Below are 21,526 nucleotides of genomic sequence, written 5' to 3' on the forward strand. Positions count from 1 at the left end.
GTATCTCAACCAGAACTATTAGATTCTGTAATAGTTGATTAATACCATATAGTATCAATTTGATTTTATATGTGTATATGTAAATATTCAGATGGTTTAGCACAATGGTGGGCAACCTTTTTTTTCAACTGAGCCAAATCTCGCCAAAACCACGATTGAAATTTATTTTGAGAGCCACATTTTTAAAACCGAAAATACATAGGATGGTACACTGTTTTTAGTTTCAATAAACTCTGGCATTTGAAGCACGCAAGTCTTAAAGCTGTCAAGTTACAAGATCCTTGCATCCCTAACCCTTTAGGAAAAAAAACCCCAGGGGTGTTCAAACCTGACAGCTTTAAGACTTGTGGACTTCAACTCTCAGAATTCTGAGAATTGAAGTCCACCAAGGGCATCAATCATATTAGCCCAGGGATCTGCAAAATTGGCTCTTAAGACTGGTGGACAAATGGCGTGATTGGCTAATTTGCTACTGCCCGCCCGGCTCCCCGGTTAGATTTTTGCTGGGAGGGGGCGGGGGGGAAGCTCCTTAGCCTCCGTTTCTTTTTCTGCCTCCTCGCTTCTCATCCCCGCCCGACTTCAGGATCCTCCCTAATCATTGTGGGTCGAAAAGAAAAAAGGGAAAGGGGCGCTTGTTTTGAAGTGCCCGAGAGGAGGGAGGGGAGCGGGCGCCCGGCACACAGCCACATTAAAATGTGTAAAGAGCCGCATGTGGCTCACGAACCGTGGCTTGCCGACCACTGGTTTAGCACATCTGAAGGCTCACAGCCTTTCATTTTCTGTGAAAACACAATGTATCTATGTCTTGCTAAGCTATAAAGGTATATGCATGGAAAGTTGACTCCAGGTGGCATGATTAATATTTGTTCCCTGCTTTTCCAAGTCATGTTGCTAACTTTCTTGAAAACATTTTTTACATAGCTTCTCTATATTAGTTGAAACTGCCCATTGGGATTTGTATACTATGTACTATGGAATTGATGCAGAGTCTTTAAGCATATATGATATCATCTGGCAAAACTGCAAAGCCAGTAAATTAGTTGACAAAGTTATAGCTTCAATGCCACACTGATTCATAGGAACTTGGAGTCTTGTAGAATGTATCATTCCCAAGCAGACTATTTTAGAAAATACAAGTAGAATAATTGTCTGAAGACACAAAACAAAGACAGACCCTGATGTATTTAGAATGTGAAAATGATTCAAATAATGGATTCATTCAGCTGTTTCCTGCAGCAGTCTCTTATTGACACCAAGATAATTATAATACCAATAAATATATAAAAATAATAAGCAAAAAACTTACTCCTTTAACTTGGGAAGCATCTGTTGAAAGTCTAGTTAACAAAACTCCAATAGCATTATTGTGATCATCAAACCATCCAATTTCCTAAAATCAAAATGAACAAACTGAAATAATAAGTGAAATTAACTATTACTCTTGTTAAAACTTGGAATCTTTCCTCTTGTATTGAATTATGGTATAAACATATCTTGGTAACATAACTTTTTTTCTGCTATGACTCCCTGAAATTGTCTTCATTTAATTCCCAGTCCATTAATGGATCAGATATGTCACTCTTAGTTGAATCCTTTCCTACTGTAGTCCTGAATGGTTGCTCCCGGTTCGGCCCAGTTTGGCCGAACCAGTAGGAGTATTTTGGCATGGGTCGCAGAACTGGTAGTGACCCAGGCTGGCCATGGTTCCCTGGTGACTGCTGCCATTGCTGGCATGTTGTTTAGTAGTGCGTGCGCATGCACAGTTCACTGTAATTGTTCTGCGCATGTGCAAAGAACAATTTACATTGACCTGTGCATGCATGCACAGCACACGAAGCGAACCGGTAGTAAAACTGGGAGTAACCAACCTCTGGTCACAAAACATGTAAAGTCTGTTACATTTTGTCATCCACTACACTGGTATCAAAATCAGGTGATCACTCTTGAGTGACATCAAGGTAGCAACTCTAAAGTGTTCAGCCATCTGCTCTCAATGTTGATTTTATTTTATCAATTTAGTTTAAGGTTGATGTAACAAAACAATATGTGTCCACACAGGGTGTCAAAAAGTGATAGCTGCAACTGCATGATTGACACATGCCCTATTTTTACTTTAAAAAGGACAGGGCTTCAATCATATAGTCAAAGTTGCCAACTTGATATTTTATCCATTACTACCTCTTCCCATGGTGCACCCAAATACAACAATAGAGTGGTGGGACAGTGAAAAAGTGTAATAGGCTGGAATAGTTTAATACTGAAATGATAGGACCAGCTGTTTATTCAACATTATTTCCCAAATAATGATCTCTGGAAGTCAGCATTTGTTGTGTCTACTTTCAAAAATAGGGAAGGCGTGCAGTTAGAGACATCTGCATTAAAATTTATTTGGACTTTAGTAAGGCATTTGATAAAGTAGACCATAACTTACTACTAGATAAAGTAGAAAAATATGGGTTAGACAGCATCACCACCAGATGGATTCGTAACTGGCTGACCAACCACACCCAATGTGTAGTCCTCAATGGAACTGCATCTGCATGGAGGGAAGTATGCAGTGGAGTATCCCAAGGCTCTGTTTTAGACCCAGTACTCTTCAACATCTTCATTAATGATTTGGATGAGGGAATAAATGGGGAACTCATCAAATTTGCAGATGACACCAAGCTGGCAGGAATAGCCAACGCTCCAGAAGATAGGCTTAAGATACAGAAGGATCTTGACAAACTTGAACCTTGGGCACTATCTAATAAAATGAAATTCAATGGTGAAAAGAGTAAGGTTCTACATTTAGGCAAGAAAAATGAAATGCACAGGTACAGTATAGGTGGTACCTTCCTCAATAGTAGTAACTGTGAGAGGGATCTTGAAGTCTTAGTGGACAACCATTTAAATATGAGCCAGCAGTGTGCAGCAGCTGCCAAAATAGCCAACACAGTTCTAGGCTACATAAACAGAGGGATAGAATCAAGATCACGTGAAGTGTTAATATCACTTTATAATGCCTTGCTAAGGCCACACTTGGAATACTGCATTCAGTTTTGGTCGCCATGATGTAAAAAATATGTGGAGACTCTAGAAAGAGTGCAGAGAAGAGCAACAAAGATGATTAGGGGACTGGAGACTAAAACATATGAAGAACGATTGCAGGAACTGGGTATGTCTAGTTTAATGAAAAGAAGGACTAGGGGAGACATGATAGCAGTATTCCAATATCTAAGGGGTTGCCACAAAGAAGAGAGTGTCAAACTATTCTCCGAGACACCTGAGGGTAGAACAAGAAGCAATGGGTGGAAGCTAATCAAGGAGAGAAGCAACTTAGAACTGAGGAGAAATTTCCTGACAGTTAGAACAATGAATCAGTGGAACAGCTTGCCTCCAGAAGTTGTGAATGCCCCAACACTTGAAGTTTTAAAGAAGATGTTGGATAGCCATTTGTCTGAAATGGTATAGGGTTTCCTGCCTAGGCAGGGAATTGGGCTAGAATACCTCCAATGTCCCTTCCAACTCTGCTATTGTATAAAAGTGCTGCTTTCCTCCTACTAGTGATTCATAATGATGAAATTAGTTCTTGGGCCTTCAAATGTTATTTTCCACTATTAAAAGATATGTTATATTTAGTGCTTCTAGGGATATGCAAAAGTTCTGTGGGTTAATGAATAAGTGTTTTTAGCAATATAACTCCATTGGAATCTACAAGGATGCAGTGGTTTGTTATATTCCTAAATCTTTATAGACAATTCTAGACTATATGGAGTGCTGATAGCTTCTTAAGCATTAGCTATTTATTCCACAAATCACTATTTTGGACTGCAGGAGGCAGTTCCTAACCAATCTTGGCAGAATTGAAAAATCAAAATACAAGTGGACTTGTTTAGTACTTAGATGATAAAGCATCAGACAATCTTAGGGCTTAGGTCAACTTAGAATTCTTAATAACATCCCTTAAATGGGCTTCATATTCTTGCTAAGAAAAGAAAAGAACATTCTTATGTCACCTAAATTCACCAGCTTCACTTGAGATTCCCCTTTTATTTTTATAATATTTACTATTTTCATTCATTAGTAGTCCTTTGATAATGTAAATGGATCCTAGCAATGATGATGTTACTTAGTTTGGGTAATGAGATATCTGCAAGAAATCAGTCAATCTCAGAGAGAACCAAGGACCCCTCTTTTCAACCCTGAACTACAAATATTACCGTATTTTTGGAGTATAAGACGGACCCTTTTCCCTCAAAAAATCTGGGTGTGTCTTATACACCGCATATAGCATTTTTTTTTGCTTCCCGAAACCCTGTCCCCAAAATGGCCATGCATAGCCTTTAGGAGGCTTTTAGAGTGCTCCTGGAGGCTGGGGAGGACAGAAATGAGCAGAAAATGGCTCATTTTTTGCTCAGTTTTGCCCCCTGAGCCCCCAGCAGCACTCTATAAGCCCTCTAAAGGCTATGCATGAAGATTTTTTTTTAATGAAAATGGGCCCATTTTCACAAAAATTGGGCTGGTTTTTTTGCTCATTTTGGGGCGGGGGGGGGCAACCCTCCAGGAGCACTCTGCAAGCCTCCTAAAGGCCATTCATGCCCTTTTTTGAAAAAAAAAACGGGTCTGCTTTCATGAAAAATGAGCCATTTTGGGGAGATCTGCAGAGTGCAAAACTTTTTTAATTTGCCTCTTCAAAATCTTGGTGCATCTTATACTCTGGTGCATCTTATACTCCAAAAAATACAGTATCTTTTATTGGTGATCCAAACCTGTCCCCAAATGTTCTTTCTTTCCCTTTCCTGCTCCGTTTTGTTACCTGCTGCAGCAAGGCTTTGAAAGAAAGAGAGCGCAACCGCATTGTGAGAGCTTCTCCAGACTTCCCAAAAGTGAATCCCTGCAAAAGATAAAGACAAAACTTTTAGCTTCTTATTTTTTTTTAGAAAAGGACCATTATGATCTGAAGGGCGAATATCCATTAAATGAGGGGTTGGCAGTTTCATGTATTTATTAATGCAGAACTTAACTACAAATTCAAGAAATAAAGGCAGAACCATATCAAAGATTAAGGGGGTGAGGAAATCACTAATTATAGTAATGATTGCGTGTGATGGCACAGTGGTTAGAATGAAGTATTGCAGGCTAACTTTGTCCACTGATAGGAGTTCAATCCTGACAGGCTCAAGGTTGACTCAGCCTTCCTCCTTCTGAGGTCAATAAAATGGGGACCCAGATTGTTGGGGCAATATACTGATTTGGTAAACTGTTTAGAAAAGGCTGTAAAGCACTGTGAAGCAGCATATAAATCTAAATGCTACTGTTCTGCCGAGGAACAGTCTGATGAAATTAGAATAAAAAGATAAACAAAGAAACACATTCAATGTTAAGACGACCTGGATGCATATATTAAGATAGCCAAAGCAGCAAGAATGATGTACATGTTATTTATGGGATTGGAATGATTTATGGGATTCCATCTAATAAAGCATAGCGTCAAAGGTCCATGTCTTTAAAATTAAAAGTCTTTTTCATATGATTAATTTTGTACTGTATACACTCCTCTCTTTCTTATAGGATGCTCCTTTGTGATAATTTCTTATTAAGTAGGTCTTACTTACCTGGATTGTATAAGTTATTAAGCTGATCACTCCCAACACCAGAAACATGATAGAATATAGGACTGTATTCTGACTCTTCTTTACATCATCTTGTTCTTGGAAAGCCTGAGTGGCAAAGCATAGTTTTAATCATCAGCACAAGAAGCCATTGCAGTTAAACTTTCTATTTAGTTCAAATTATGACCATTTCCTGCAAATTAATTTTCCCGATTTCCCTGTATGTTACCATCAGCTATTCTGAACAGTAGACTATATTTTACATGAAGAATTTAAAACCAATTCTAATTCAATGACCACTAATCTCTAATTCAGATTATAAGAAATAACCGTTACATAGCAGCAGTGTGATATTAAAAAGTTGACATCTTTACCGCTGTCTAGTGATTGCATGGAGTTTTGCAAGCTCCAGTGGTGGGTTGCTCTTACCGTTGCTACCAGTACGTTGATCACGGTCTGTTCGTGCATGCGCCTGCATGTGTGCTGCTCATGTGCCTGATGTGCACTGCACACATGTGTAATCCACCTCACCTTTGACAACCAGCTGCTTGTTGGGGCTTGTGCAGGCACCGCGCACTGTGCTTGCATGCATACTTTGCTGTTTCCCATAAAAACAGCTATAGAATGTTCAAATGAGCCACCGTACCTGTACGCTCTCAGTTGCTCCTGGCCACTACTGGCCACTACCGGTATGGCCATACCGGGCCTTACCCTCAGCAACCCACCTCTGGATAGCTCCGTTGTGGCCCAGCAGGTGCCGTTGCCGCTGCCACCAGACTCCGAGAGTGAGGGTCCCTACGAGTCAGCTCCAGAGGAGATGGGCGACCCTGGACAGGATTCGGATGCTGAGCAGGGATCCGAGAGTCTGGTCGGCCACCAGGAGGTGCCTGAGGCATGGAGCAGCGGTGAGAGCCAGAGGAGGGGGGCTCCCGATGCCATGCCTTGGAGCAGCGGGGAAGACTCACGAGACAGTGAGTCAGAACTCAGCAGGGAGTTTCTGGACGCCCGTTACCGCCGTGCCCATAGACACAAGGAGCATGGGTGTAATTATAGGCGGTAAAGAGCTCTCAGCTGCTGTTTGGGAGGCTCCCTTTCCAGGTTATAAAAGGGTTGACTGTGCATACGCCCTTTGCAGCAGTCAACAGAAGACTTAAGCCAGAAGTTCTAGTCTGGAATTCTAGCAAGCTGGATAGCTGCTTTTGTGTTCTGTTCCTGTGAGTTTTGTCTTGGAGGCTTGCTGCCACGGAACCTCTTGTTTGTTTGTGCAATAAACCTTGTTCCCTTGTACTGTTCCGGAGTGTATTCTGTTTGGGCAACAGAGGAAGGGGGGTCAGAACAGCTCCCCATCAGAACAGAATTTGTAGCTGAATCTCATGACTTTCTAAAAATAGAAGTCTGGGTCATGTTCATTCCTTGAAGATTATGTTTAAAAAATCATTAAATTCAAAGGTAGAAATTAATTAGGGCAAAGTAGAAGATTGGAAAAGATTACTATAAGAATAAAAAGTTACAAATAATTTTATTTATTTGAAATATCTGTAGATGACAGTTTCCCCGAAGGTGTTTGTGATATGGATAGAACCAACATACCAAATAACTGTAGGAGGAGAACCACATTAACCTAGCAGGAGAAATTTAGAAGTATGGTAAGCACTTTTTCCAGCTAACAATATTTACTTAGAAGCATAGGCTTTCATGAACTATGGCATACTGCATCCGTTGGTGAATAAAATTGTTCAATCAATTCTATTTTTAATTTATATCTCCTTTCCCATGAAAAATAATGTTCAGTGTGGGAAATAAAATACTGATATATAATTTGTTGGCTGAACCAGATTAATGTTTTTGTTTCTTATGTAGAGAAAGCACTCTATCATTGGGAGATCCTGATGAGAAGATCAGAGTTTTCCCCAAGATATGCTGAAAAATGGTCAAGATGGCAGCTGAGAAGTGTAATTAACACCTATTTTTATATATGAATCTTCAATTGCACTGCCTAGGTTGCCATCTTGACTTTTTTTATCATCTCCTGTGTATACCTCTGATCTTTTCCAGAGACAGGGGTGCTCTAAAGTTTCAAGAAAGGGACACTTGACCAAAGGACTGTTCTAGACCATTTTTGAGAAAAAGATTATTTTACTGATTTAGATTTAAAGTTGAATATATTTAATATATTTAAACATATTGGAACTGGGCTGGAATTGTGGCGTATTATTAAAGCTAATCAAGTATCATCAACTTGGCAAACTGCTATTCATTCATCTTATAGTGCATGGGCAATACTCCCCCATCCCCAAGACTGCATTTACAGAAGAATAATCCACAAGTAATCCTCAAGTTATAACCAGAATTGGATTCTGGAACTTCACAGTCGTTGTGATTTCCATCCAAATTATGATATTTTTTATTGTAGTTTTTAAGCAAATCACATAATCTGCCAATTGATTTTGCTTGTTGAAAACCCCCTGTATCGAAGTGCCTGAATCACAATCACATAACGTGTGAGGAATGATTGCAAGTCACTTTTTTTCAGCACTATCATAATTTTGAATGATTGCTAAACAAATGGTTATAAATCAAGGACTACCTGGGGCAGATGTATTCTGCAAGGCCAAATTAAAAGGAAGTGGGGATTCCATTCTTGCTCTCTCTTTCTGTATATTTCCCTTTCTTCTCTCTCTTTCTCAGCTTCCTTGCCAGTGGCTTCCTTGCCAGTGGCTTTTGAAATGAGTTATGTAAGGCATTTTATTGTTCTATTAGAATTCAATTTATATATCTGTTTGTATGATGACCATATCAGAATAAAATTCAAAATGCAAACCAGATAAAACAAGAGAGAGTTCAGTAATATTATGTTCTGGACTACTCTCTCCTGTTTTATACCATCTTGGAGGATACTTCAATCACATGGATTTAAGATTATTAATTTCATTTGGGAGGAATGATTTAGAATGTATTTTTGGAAAGATAGTTGAACTGGGATGATGAGAAAATTGAAATGCCATTGGTAAAGCCTTACAAAGAGAAAAAGGAAATAGAAGCATTGAATGGTTCTAAACATACCCCAATGATTTTACCAAACAGAACTGCAAAGGCAGGAGTAACACCTCCAGCAATGGCAGCAGCAACGACCCCAACTGCTATGTAGCAGAATTCAGGTTTATTCAGAGCCAGGATCCTGGAATAGGGAACATCTGGGAGAGTCTCTTTCTGTAAAGAGAAAAAGTTCCCCTTATCACAACAAGATTGCAAGCAGTAATGCAATTGATGGGTGAACTGTCACTAAGAATTACTCAAACTGTACAGCACAGAAAGGAAACCGACATCTGTGTTCAAGCCCAATCATTTCTATGATGTCAGACAATGAATACAAGTGTTAAAAAAAAGAACAAAAACTCAATTTATCTGAAAATCTGTCACTAAAAGTAAGAGAAAGCCCTCATGAATGGCAACATTTCTGCATGAATCATTCTTTTATGCTACTAATCTGTATGCCTTAGAACAGTGACTGCTAACCTTTTTGTTGTTATAACAGCACCTGTGCACACCTGCACTCAGAATGCAATGCATGTGCACTCTCTCCCCATGTCCCACTCCCTACAATGCATGTGTAACCCCCCTTTGCTCCCCCTCCCCCTGTGCATGCATACACAATCCCCTCGCATTCCCCGCGTGCCCCGTTTTGGGCCTAGTAGCTTCCCTGAAGCCTCATGGAAGCAAAACCGGCCTATAGGGGGTCGCTCTGCCTCCTGCGCCCCATTTTGTGCCTAGTAGTCCTCCCTGCAATCCCCTGGGAGCAAAGATGGTCCACAGGGAGCCTGTACCGCAAACCTGTGCCCCGTTTTGGTCCACATAGGCTTCCCTGCATTTATAACCCATAGTGCAATCCCCCTTGCACACCTGCTCACCCACGCATGCACGCACAACCCCCACTCCCCCATCTCTTGCACATGTGCACATGTCTAACACATGCACCCTGCCCCCACGCATGCACAACAGAGATCTAAAAATCAACTGACCAGAGGGAGGTGCACGTGCATATGTGGTGGAAGCTGAACTTGGGTGATGGATTGCGTGTCCACAGAGAGAGCTCTCCATGCCACCTATGGCACGCGTGCCATAAGTTCGCCATCATGGCCTTAGGATCTTGTTAACTGTACATTAACTTCCAGTGCTTATTATTTTAGTGTCATATGTTTCAGATGAAATTTTAATGTAGCATATTTGAAATATAATATAATTCCAAAATCTAGAAGTGAAACACATTTCCTAACTGGTTTTCTCAAGTTGTTCATATTGTTTGATATATACATTATCATAATTACCAAACACAGGGCAGGGATAAATGAAATTCAATGTCAATTTTTTCTAACAACTGGTGTTTCTTTGCTCATGAATTTATCTAAAAATAAAATCAAGTGCATGGATAAATACAAGGCATTTAGAACAAAGCTTTTCTTATAACTCTGGTTTGTTACTAGAACCAAAAGGCAAGGATACCAATTTCCACCAAATACTTACAGAGGAGTCATGTTTTTAACAAATAAGTTATTTTAGAAATAATTTTAATACTAACCACACGGACTTTCTTTGCTTTCTTCTTCTGTTTTCTTCTCCTTTTTCTTTCAGAAAATCTTTTAGTAGAAGCCCTACTGAGTGAAGGTCTGTTAGATACTCTTCGTAAACTTCCATACTTAGCTACTTCTGTGCCACCATTAGAACTCCCCAAATCATTTAGATCTGCTGTTTCATATAAATCTTCTTTCTGTGAAATGTCACTATTTTCATCCTCAGTCTCAAATTCTGTCTCTTCATTTGATGTTTCACTCTCTGGTTCTTCTTCCTGGTAATTCTAAACATTTATAAAAAGAAAACAACTTAGAAAAAATAAATTATCATTTTTCTAATTACAACTTATGAGAATTAAATCTACAGATAGTCCTTGACCTACAACCATTGCTTTAGTGACTGTTGGAAGTTCAATGGCAATGAAAAAAATGACTTATGATTGAGCCTCACATTTACAACTATCGCAGTATTTCCATGGTCACTAGATTGTGATTTGGGCACTTGGCAACCAGAAATGAATTTACAATAATCCAGCATCCCAGGGTTACATCTTTGCCAGTTGGCTTCCAACGAGCAAAGTCAATGGAGGAACTTGGATTCACTTAACAATTGTGTGATTTCCTTAATGACTATAGCACACAAAAAAAAGTCATGGTTGGCTGGGTATTTCTGGGACTTAAATCCATCTACCTTAAAGCAATCAAGATTGAGAAATACTGGGCTATGGTAACAGAATCTTAACTGCATTTACCCATGTCTGTTCATTTTCTAACATATCTGGATCCATACAGAATCCAGTGACATTCTTGGGAAAAAGACAAAGGTGATGTTCTACCAGTTTGGACCAGTTTGCCCGAACCGGTAGGGCAAATTGCGGGTCAGTCTGCCCATCCACCCTGGCTCTATTTCATCCTATTTAGGGACATTTTGTGTACAAGCGCACACATTTGCAAACTGGTAGGGAAGGTAAGTGAAAACCACCCCTGGAAAAAGAGATTACTCTGGAGGTGAATGTTAATACTCTGTAATATGCCAGGTCCAAACAACTGGTAAACATTCAGAGTTTAAATTAAAAAACAACAACCATAAACATAAATTCTTCAGGTGTACATGTAGCTTAAGGGTAATATTTCTTTGACCTATGGAGGCAGCCAATAACATCTCATTAACTTTGCTTGACTATTATTCAGTATTACGGAACAGTGGGTTTATATGTTCCTGTACCCTATTTTGAATAGCTATAACATTTGTCTCCACATTTAGTCAAAGCACAGTTATCAATATGTAAACCTGGACAAATAATAGCTTCTCTTGAAACAAGATAGTTTTAAAACATCATTTATAAAGGTGGAATGTTCCCGCTGTGTGGTTAATGCTACATTGCATTTTACCCAAAATGGACAATTCCAGACTCTCATAGTTAGGATGTGGGAAAGGGCAGAAAGAGCACACCTGGGAATTATCCTCATAAAGCATATAGTATCACATTTAAACCAAGCTACTGAATTTCATTACCTGCTGCATTACAAGGGCATAGTAAACTCCTTTATGTGCCATGAGTTCACTATGTGTCCCCTGTTCGATGAGAACACCCTTCTCAAAGCCAGCAATAACATCAGCTGTCCTGATTGTAGAGAGTCTGTGAGCAATTACAATGGTGGTGCGCCCAGCCCTGGCCTTCAAAGAGGGATAAAAGAAAAAGAAATGCAAAAAAAGAACGAGCACCTTATCAAAAAAAATATTATTCTTTTTCATAATACCATCCTATATTTCTTCATGTATAGAGATCAGATCTATTAAAATTTTAGCTTATGATATAAATGATTTATATTTCTCAAATATTTTGCTGTTAACCCACTTAGTTGGTTTAACCAAACATTCTAGTGGTTATTTATATTTCATATTTTCGGTCAACATATGGTATATTTATTATAGTATATATAGTATATGTAAACACAAGGTCAATCAAAATGGACTCAAATGTCTATACACCAATGCACAGAGTATGAGGAATAAACAGGACGAATTAGAAATTCAAGTAAAAGAAGGCAGATACGATATTATTGCCATTACAGAAACTTGGTGGGATGAAACCGACAAATGGAATATACAGCTAGAAGGATTTAAATTATTTAAAAGAAATAGACCAAATAAAAGAGGAGGTGGAGTTGCACTATATAGAAGAAATAACTACGTCTCTACAGAAATAGAGCACAACAATGATGAGAACTATCTTGAATGCATTTGGGTCAATATTAAAGGTTGTGGGGGAAATGACATTGCCATAGGTCTATACTACAAGCCACCCAACCAAGCAGAGGAAGTAGATGAACTTTTTGCTAGTCAGCTAACTAAGGTATGTAGGAAGCACACCACAATAGTAATGGGAGATTTTAAGTACCCTGACATCAACTGGGAAACAAACTGCACCAAGTGGAAGATCCAACAGGTTCCTAACAAACCTAGCAAACAACTTTGTTTTCCAAAAAGTAGAGAAGGGAACAAGGAGATCAGCCATATTGGACTTAATTCTCACTAACAGAGAGGAAATGATAGAAGGTGTTGAAGCCATAGGAACCCTGGGGGCAAGTGACCATGCAATATTGGAATTCAACATTATGCAAACACAAGTAGTAGAACAAAGTCAAACTAGAGTCTTGGACTTTAAGAAAGCTAATTTCAATAAACTTAGAGAGAGCTTGGGAAAAATTCCATGGATGAGAATCCTCAAGGGGAAAACAACTCAAGAAGCTTGGGAAATTTTGAAAAATGAGATTACAAAAGCCCAATCTAGCACAATACCAATGAAGAAGAAAAATAACACTCCCAAAAGAAACCAGCATGGCTGCATAAAGAACTATCTGACAAACTGAAAGACAAAAAAGGTAAGTATAAAAAGTGGAAGGAGGGGGACATAACTAAGGCAGAATATCAGCAAATAGCCCGAGCCTGTAAAGATGAACTGAGGAAAGCTAAGGCTCACAATGAAGAAAGGCTTGCCACAAAAGTAAAAATTAACAAAAAAAGCTTCTTCCAACATGTTAAAAACAAGAAAAAGGTTAAGGAAACAATTGGTCCATTGCTAGGAGAAAGTGGCAAGAAGGTGACAAGCAACAGGGAGAAAGCAGAACCATTTAACTCATGTTTTGCATCTGTCTTTACACAAAGGGATAAAACAGTCCAACCTATCAAAAGCAGCACCACAAAAATCAGATTAGGAACACAAATTGAAATAGGGAAGAAAATGGTAAGTGAGCACCTGTCTACCCTAGACGAGTTCAAATCACCAGGACCGGATGGATTACACCCCAGGGTTCTGAAGGAACTAGCAGACGAGATCTCAGAACCACTGAATTATATCTTTCAGAGATCCTGGAACACCGGGGAACTACCAAAGGACTGGAAAAGAGCTGATGTGGTTCCCATCTTCAAAAAAGGGAAAAAATTAGATCCAGGAAACTACAGACCTATCAGCCTGACCTCAATACCAGGAAAGATTCTGGAAAAAATAATCAAGCAACGAATTTGCGAACACCTAGAAGCAAACAAAGTAATAGCCAAAAGCCAACATGGATATGTCAAAAACAGATCATGCCAGACTAATCTTATTGCATTCATTGATAATGTGACAAAATTAGTGGACCAGAGGAATGCCCTCGATATAGTTTACTTGGACTTTAGTAAGGCTTTCGATAAGGTAGACCATAACCTACTACTAGATAAAGTAGAAGAATGTGGGTTAGACAGCATCATGACCAGATGGATTCGTTACTGGCTGACCATTCACACTCAATGTGTAGTCCTCAATGGAACTGCATCTACATGGAGGGAAGTATGCAGTGGAGTACCCCAAGGCTCTGTTTTAGGCCCAGTACTCTTCAACATCTTCATCAATGATTTGGATGAGGGAATAAATGGGGAACTCATCAAATTTGCAGAGAGAAGCAACTTAGAACTGAGGAGAAATTTCCTGACAGTTAGAACAATTAATCAGTGGAACAGCTTGCCTCCAGAAGTTGTGAATGCCCCAACACTGGAAGTCTTTAAGAAGATGTTGGATAGCTATTTGTCTGAAATGGTATAGGGTTTCCTGCCTAGGCAGGGGGTTCGACTAGAAGACCTCCAAGGTCCCTTCCAACTCTACAATTGTATTGTATTGTATTGTATTGCAATCCATAGTTGTTTAGATATGGTTGATCATATAATGCAAATTTAAAATTCACATAGCTAAACTAACCTGGTTAATATCATGCTATACTTTTCATCACTGATAGAGTGCTTTAAATCATGGCTATTCCTTCACACCAATTTAGGTTTAGTATGGGACAACTGTAAAAGACCCATACAGTTTTTGGTTTGCCATTTGGCAACAGAAGATGACTGCTTTCAAGATCTCTAGTTAACAATTCCGAAGATGTTTTTTTTCAAAAGGCAACTGGACCTCCTTTGGTTTTCCTTGAAAATGTTTTGCTTCTATCCAAGAATGGAAGAAGTTTCTTGGATGAGGAGTGAAACACCTTTAAGGTAAAACCAAGAAAGTGCAGTTGCCTTTTGAAAAAACCACCTTTGGGAGAACCATGATTTTGATGACTGAGAATCATAGACATTTAGCTATTCACTCTGGCTTACAGTGTTTCAAAAAAAAAGAAATCCCTTGTCTCTCCACTTTGTTTAGTATATATTTGTCTAGTGCATATTGTTCCTGACCCCAGCACTGGGACCAGAGAAATTCAACAGACATACACTTTCTGTTTTGTGGAAATGATTGCAACTTTTTGTTGGGGAGAGTATTATGGTTTCATTGTAATCTTATAATATGTATTTATTGTGTGGTTTAGAATTTAGAAAAACAAGACTTGGAAGGAACCTTGGATGTCTTCTACTCCAAACCCCTGTTTAGGCAAGAAACTCTACACACCTTCAGACAAATGGTTATCCAATCTCTTCTTAAAAACATTTACAATTTCTGGAGACAATTAATTGTTCTAACTTATTACTATTAATTAATTAGTAATTTATTATAATTATATTATTTAATAATTTATTAATAATATTAATTATTAATATGGGTTATGTAAATAATTCACTATTTCTTAATTGAAAACTACTTGGGAGCATTCAAAATATCTAAGTAGCTATCAAATAAATAAAGGAGTCACTTTCCAAATTTTCAGGCTTTCCTGAATTTATCATCTTAGATTTTTGATTTTATGTCTAGATTGGATTTTGATCTGCTCACATTCCAAGAATGATGAAAATACTCATTATCATTCATTTTTATATTTTAGATCATTCTATAGTTAGGGCTTATTAAAATAATGGAAATATTGTCTACATCATGCAGATTTCACTATAATGGGAGACATCATCATCTGGATCTGATTAAACAAAGGTCCTGGTTCGGTAGATTTGATAGATTAATCATGGGATAATTTTGGGTAGTGTAGCTTCAGTTAAGCCTGCTAACTTTCTCTTTGCAATGAGTCCTTTTAGAAACGGAAACAATATCCTGATTCATAAAAGAAAGCAAGAACTGGAATGCTAAAGGGAAATTACTGACTCTTTTCACTGGAAAGTTCATTGGTATTAACAGAATAACCACAAGATGAATGGTTAATGAATCACCTTGTCAAAAATGACTAATACTGAATTATGTTACAGGAAAACACGCATAGACACACAAATACAAGCACTAATAAAAGCACACCCATCTGTGCACTATCCATTAATAATACTTTTTAGAAATTCAGTTTTGAGCCTTGTAAAATGGTTGGAAGCTCTTAAATGAAATGATAAGCTTTAGGTATGTTATTGCTTTTTATTTTATAAGGTTAAAAATATCATTAGTATCTTTAAGGTATTAGTGTAAAATGGATTTTTTTTTTAAAAAAAGCCATCCAATATAGGCAGGATATAGGTTTTATTTGTACATAATCTGTAAATCCATAATCTTTAAATCCAAACAATGTTGAGTCTGGTAAAAAGTTGTAATAAGTGCTGTGCCTATCATTCTCCATTCTGAAACACTGAAAGATTGATATATTTTAGCACTTTTACTGTTAGGTGATTCTTATTTTACTATTACAATAGACATAGCATTTCAGATATGCTTTATCATATAAGCAACTGGCAAAAACATTTGTTTAAAAAACACTAACTGTTTCCCACTTTGGACTTCTTTTAAACAAATCTTCAGTTTTTTCCCATCCTGCAAACTTTGTTAGATCCTTATGCAGTGGTGAAATTCAATTTTTTAAAATTATCGGTTCTGTGGGTATGGCTTGGTGTGCATGGTAGGGGAAGGATACTGAAAAATCCCCAAGTCCAGCCAGAGGTGGTATTTGCTGGTTCTCTGAACTACTCAAAATTTCTGCTACCGGTTCTCCAGAACATGTCAGAACCTGCTGAATTTCACCCTACCCCAATACTACACTTTCTCTTAGAATGCAGAAGATCTTCGTACTATTGAGGAAGCTATATATGCTCTTCAACATACTTTTTCCTTTAATTGATTGCCTGAAGTGTACACCAACATAACTGAATATATATTTATCTGTGCCCTGAAAACAATGGTGTGTCTCTGTTTCGTTTTCCTTGTTTTATTTGTACTTCACTGCTTCATTTCATTTATTGTTTCAATTCAACTATCACACAGTCTCATTATTGAATACATCTTTTACTAAATAATACATATTTGAGTAAAATTTTTCTTTTTTGAAAATAATTTGATCACCTGTGGATGTGTTTACTTGCATTTATTCACCAACATACTTTTAATTCCTTAAAGTCATTCTTTATGTATAGCTGAAGCGCTACCCAATCATATTTAACCAGGCATGTTTACCTTATCAAGTGCTGCTTGGACTATAGATTCACTCTGATTATCTAAAGCAGAGGTGGCCTCATCCAGCAGCAAGATCTTGGGGTTTCTGGCCAGGGCACGAGCAATAGCAATACGCTGTTTCTGACCCCCACTGAGCTGGGCGCCTCTTTCTCCAACCATGGTATTAAATTTCTAGGATATTCAAAATATAGAAATGAACACTGTGTATGCTCATAGGTATTTCTAAGTGAAAAAAGATTATTAGTATTCAAGCAAGCATATTGAATATATTAGCCAAACACACAATAGGTGCCTACAAGTGCACATGGGACACACACACACACACACACACACACACACACACACACAGTTTTAAAGCAAACAGAACACTTTCTATCTGCAGACTTTTTCTCTTGAATATAGGAATGGCTTTGTTGCTCTCTTGACATTTTGATCAGATGAACTGTGCCAATAGTTTTTCTCTCAAAATCTCAGGTATAGCTTGATATGAAAGACAAGGAAGATTCTTAAAGAAAAAAAAAGGAAATCCCATGTTGGCATGTACCAGTGGTGGGATTCAGCCAGTTCGCACCTATTCGGGAGAACCGGTTGTTAACTTTCTAAGCAGTTCGGAGAACCGGTTGTTGGAAGAAATCTTATTTTGTTTTTTTTTCCATTTTACAGGGCTAATCCTGTAAGGAAGGCAGGAAGGAAACATTCTGGTGTTGTTTCTAGCCTAAACTTTATTGCCCTGCTTACAGAAACTGCCTCTCCAGTTAACCCTTATTACATTGTAACAGCTAAGGCGAAGTGCCCATCGACGTGAATGACATTGAGTTGGCCACGCCCACCCAGACACATTACCACCAAGCCCCGCCTACCCAGCTGGTCATTAGGGCAGAGAACGGGTTGTTCAATTATTTGAATCCCACCACTGGCATGTACTGAATAACATTAATTCATTTGTATGAATGTGATATAAATACAACACTTCATTATTCTACTTCTGAGCTACTGCATTGATACTTAATGTTTCCAGTGTGATTAAAAATTGCCATTTCTCAAAAGAGAGTGTGTCTACTCAGAGTATACACAGATGCACAAACCCACCTTATAATTAACCATAATTAAACAAAGTCAGTCATTAAATATAATTACCTATTGACTGTAAGAGCTGCACAATTGAGACTGCTAGTTCAATCTTCATTACAACAACAACATATCATACTATGATGATTGAATATTCAGAAGACATAGCAGCTAATAATCTCATTCAAGAAAAGTTTTGGAAACACCCATGTAAGATGAATGAGAATGCCTTTGATTTCACATTAATTTAAGAGTCTACCGTGAAAGGTATGTGATCTGAGGGTTATTTTAGCAAGAAAACCAAAGAAAATTATATAATAACCCTTTAAAAATTGACCTAATTTCAAAATATCAAGGCTTAGAAGAGAAGGTGAGCTTGAGGAAAGAAGAAGGTGCAGTGAGATTCTTGTTTCTGGGACCTCTGTATATTTACTAGTCTGACCGTCACTACAAAGACATTTTGCATTTCTTCATGTGGCTTAAAATTACACTTTGCATCCTCTGAGGTTTCCATATTATTTTCAAAAGCAAAACATTTAATATAATAGATTATCTCTGGGAGATTTGCAGAAAAAAGAGTAAAGATTTCTGACATGATTGGCTAAACACTATAGAAAAAAAATTGATTGCCCATAATATCCACTCTAATTTTGACAGTTGAGTGAAAAAACAGAATTTGTATGCAAGGGTCATGAATGTTATTCTGCTGTAGAACACAAAACAAGGTTCAGAATTTTTACTTGGATGTATTTTGCATTTGGGACTATTTGGGGAATTAGGCCTTATTACAGAACAAAATAGACCTCAGAAACAGAAACTTTATTAGAAGCTTCTAATACCTGACGAGCATGATATTAAATATTTTTCACAATCTTGATGATGAGATATATTGAAACACTCAAAGGGATATACAACATACGCAAATATATAACTTTGAATGAATGTAGTATAATGTTGTAAAGATTAATAGCTCAAATTCTGATTTACAATATCAGTTACTGTTTCAGAGTTCCAGAAGGACAGTCAACAGAATACATGGCACCTCCTCTTCTCCCTCCTCCTCTTTTTGTAACTAAGTTATCCAAAGCAATACTGTCAAAAGTCAGTAGGAACTCCTGGTAGAAACAATGTGTCTAATTTAAAGAAAAACATAACCTCAAATCCCCAGAAAAAAGAAAAATTTAATAACAGAATTGAAGAACTGCAATTATATTTTAATTTTAATCAAGGAATTAACTTGCCTTTTTTCATGACTGCCAAGATTCACTTCATACATCCATAAAAATAAAAGTGTGATGACCTATGAAATTTCAATAGCTGTGGCAACTTAATATATAGTTTTGATTTACGAAGTTCAGTTTGACTTCAATATTAATTATAAAATGTAACTTTAATTTCTGAATATATTTATTTGGTACTTTTAAAAAATTCATCTTTGCCTCTTGCCTCCTGAGCGTGCTTGCATGCATGATGCTTCTGTGCATGCACAGAAGCATCTGGGCAGGTGGGCGGAGGTTCCTGCTGTCGCTACAACCAGTTTGCCCAATCCAGGCCAAATTGAGAGCAACCCATCTCTGATGCCCTTGTGAAAACAGGCAAAATAGCAATTGAAGCCTTCTCCCTTTTGTATGTTTTCTCATGTGGATAAACAGGGTGGGTCTTTGATCCCAACATTCTGCATTTTTAAGCTTTTTGCAGAGATCTCTGTTCCAGGATTGTTGTTGTTTTAATCATTACAGACATTCCTACAGTGAGTAATAATGAGAATTATTAGCTTAACAACGTCTGATTGGCTATAGATATTAGATACAAATAAATCATCTACATAATGAAGTGTCAAGTGTTAAGGTTAGTTGGATAAAGTATGCTGTGCTTAAAGAAAAAATGTGTGGTAGAGCACATAAATGAGGGAGGGAAAACAGATTATTCCATCTTTGCTAGAGGGTCATCCTTACAAGAATATGAAAATTGTGCTACTTACATCAGGAAGCTTCATTATGAAGTCATAAGCATTTGCTTCTTTGGCTGCTTCTTCAATTTCAGCATCAGTAATATCCTCTCTGCCATAACGAATATTGCCTGCAATTGTGGTAGCAAACAAAACTGGTTCTTGGCTTACAATGCCAATGTTTTCTCTCATCCACTTGATGTTAAGGGTTCGAACATCATGCCCATCTATGGTAATCTGAAGGAAAGAAAATAGAGGTTTGTAAGAGCCATCAGTGTAGATGTTTGCTTACTAGAGTAATCAAGTAGATATTTATTACTAATATAATAATACAGTTTTTAGATGCTGCATGTCAGCCCTGATTTAGGGCTTTTTAAATTGGAAAGGCAAATCCAGAAGCCCCAATAGAAGATATCACAGTTGCCCTTGGATTAAAACGAACCTGTCCTTGTGGTGGATCATAAAATCTTTGCAAGAGTTGAATAGTAGTGCTTTTCCCACAACCACTGGAACCAACAAGAGCAATGGTTTGTCCGGGTTGTATTTTTAAATTCAGACCTTTAAGAATCTGGAATTATTCAAAATATAAATATATATTTAAAATATTTTAGGCTTAATACAGTACTATAAATCATGCCTGCAATACAGGAAAAATATTCTTGAAGATTATCTAATATTTTATTTAATATTTTTAGTCAGTTAAACATTCTAAAAATGAAGGACTCGTTTAAGATATCTAAGAAAGATCCTTTATCTTCTATAATTACACATTTTTATTATTGCTAGAGTGTTTTTATTTTGCAATGAAACTTGTAACAAAACATTCTTAGGCCCTTTCCCTGATCATAGAGAAAACCGCTTTAAACATTTCTTTTAAATGGATAAAAAGAGGAAGAAAAAAGAATCTGTCTTACCTGAATATTTGGTCTAGAAGGGTAACTGAAATAGATATTTTTGAATTCAATTTCTCCTCTGAGTTTATCCAGCTTGAATCCATCAGTGGAACTGCTATCTATGGGACGAGGCTGGAAAAATAATTAGAAAGAAATCTATAATTTTTATAAATACAATATAACACAGGAATTTTTTTGTCCAATGTTAAATAAGTATGAGATGTAAAGTATGGGAAATGATGCATTGCTTTTCTTCTTACAGAAATGCATTTCTGGGAACTATAGCTGCTTTTTCAAATAAGAAATAGATTTCCTATAAATTTCAAAGCCGGGGTTTGACTATATGTGAATCAATACCAATTAAGACTAATTAGAAATATCCATATTAAGAATGTCATTTGTGCATCCTGTTATATTCATATAATTGTCATGGGAAAGCAACTACTTGTGAATAGGTTCAAGTAGATATTTTACTGCAGAACACCTACTTACAAGAATCTTACCAGATTTCTGCCTTCCCTTGGGAAATGGCATATCTAGACCTAAGGATTTGACCTCAGACATTTTCTCCTCCTAACCAATTCTTTACTCCTCCTAGAGGGGTCTCCTC

The 21,526-nt window shown here is 37.5% G+C and overlaps 1 protein-coding gene across 1 annotated transcript in view; it reads right to left on the minus strand.

The window, feature by feature from the left end:
- Positions 1 to 21,526, minus strand: part of ABCB5 (ATP binding cassette subfamily B member 5) — a gene marked incomplete at both ends in the record, with an annotated part of 42,017 nt that overhangs the window by 9,740 nt on the left and 10,751 nt on the right. The window contains 10 exons of the mRNA XM_081970662.1: positions 1,307 to 1,390; positions 4,799 to 4,876; positions 5,598 to 5,702; positions 8,658 to 8,804; positions 10,171 to 10,446; positions 11,679 to 11,840; positions 17,008 to 17,178; positions 20,057 to 20,260; positions 20,466 to 20,591; positions 20,938 to 21,048. Of these exons, the coding sequence (XP_081826788.1) occupies positions 1,307 to 1,390; positions 4,799 to 4,876; positions 5,598 to 5,702; positions 8,658 to 8,804; positions 10,171 to 10,446; positions 11,679 to 11,840; positions 17,008 to 17,178; positions 20,057 to 20,260; positions 20,466 to 20,591; positions 20,938 to 21,048 (1,464 nt within the window). The remainder of the gene's footprint in view (positions 1 to 1,306; positions 1,391 to 4,798; positions 4,877 to 5,597; positions 5,703 to 8,657; positions 8,805 to 10,170; positions 10,447 to 11,678; positions 11,841 to 17,007; positions 17,179 to 20,056; positions 20,261 to 20,465; positions 20,592 to 20,937; positions 21,049 to 21,526) is intronic.

The sequence above is a fragment of the Natrix helvetica genome (assembly GCF_964273705.1).
Source record: "Natrix helvetica genome assembly, chromosome: Z".
Classification (NCBI taxonomy): Eukaryota; Metazoa; Chordata; class Lepidosauria; order Squamata; family Natricidae; genus Natrix; species Natrix helvetica.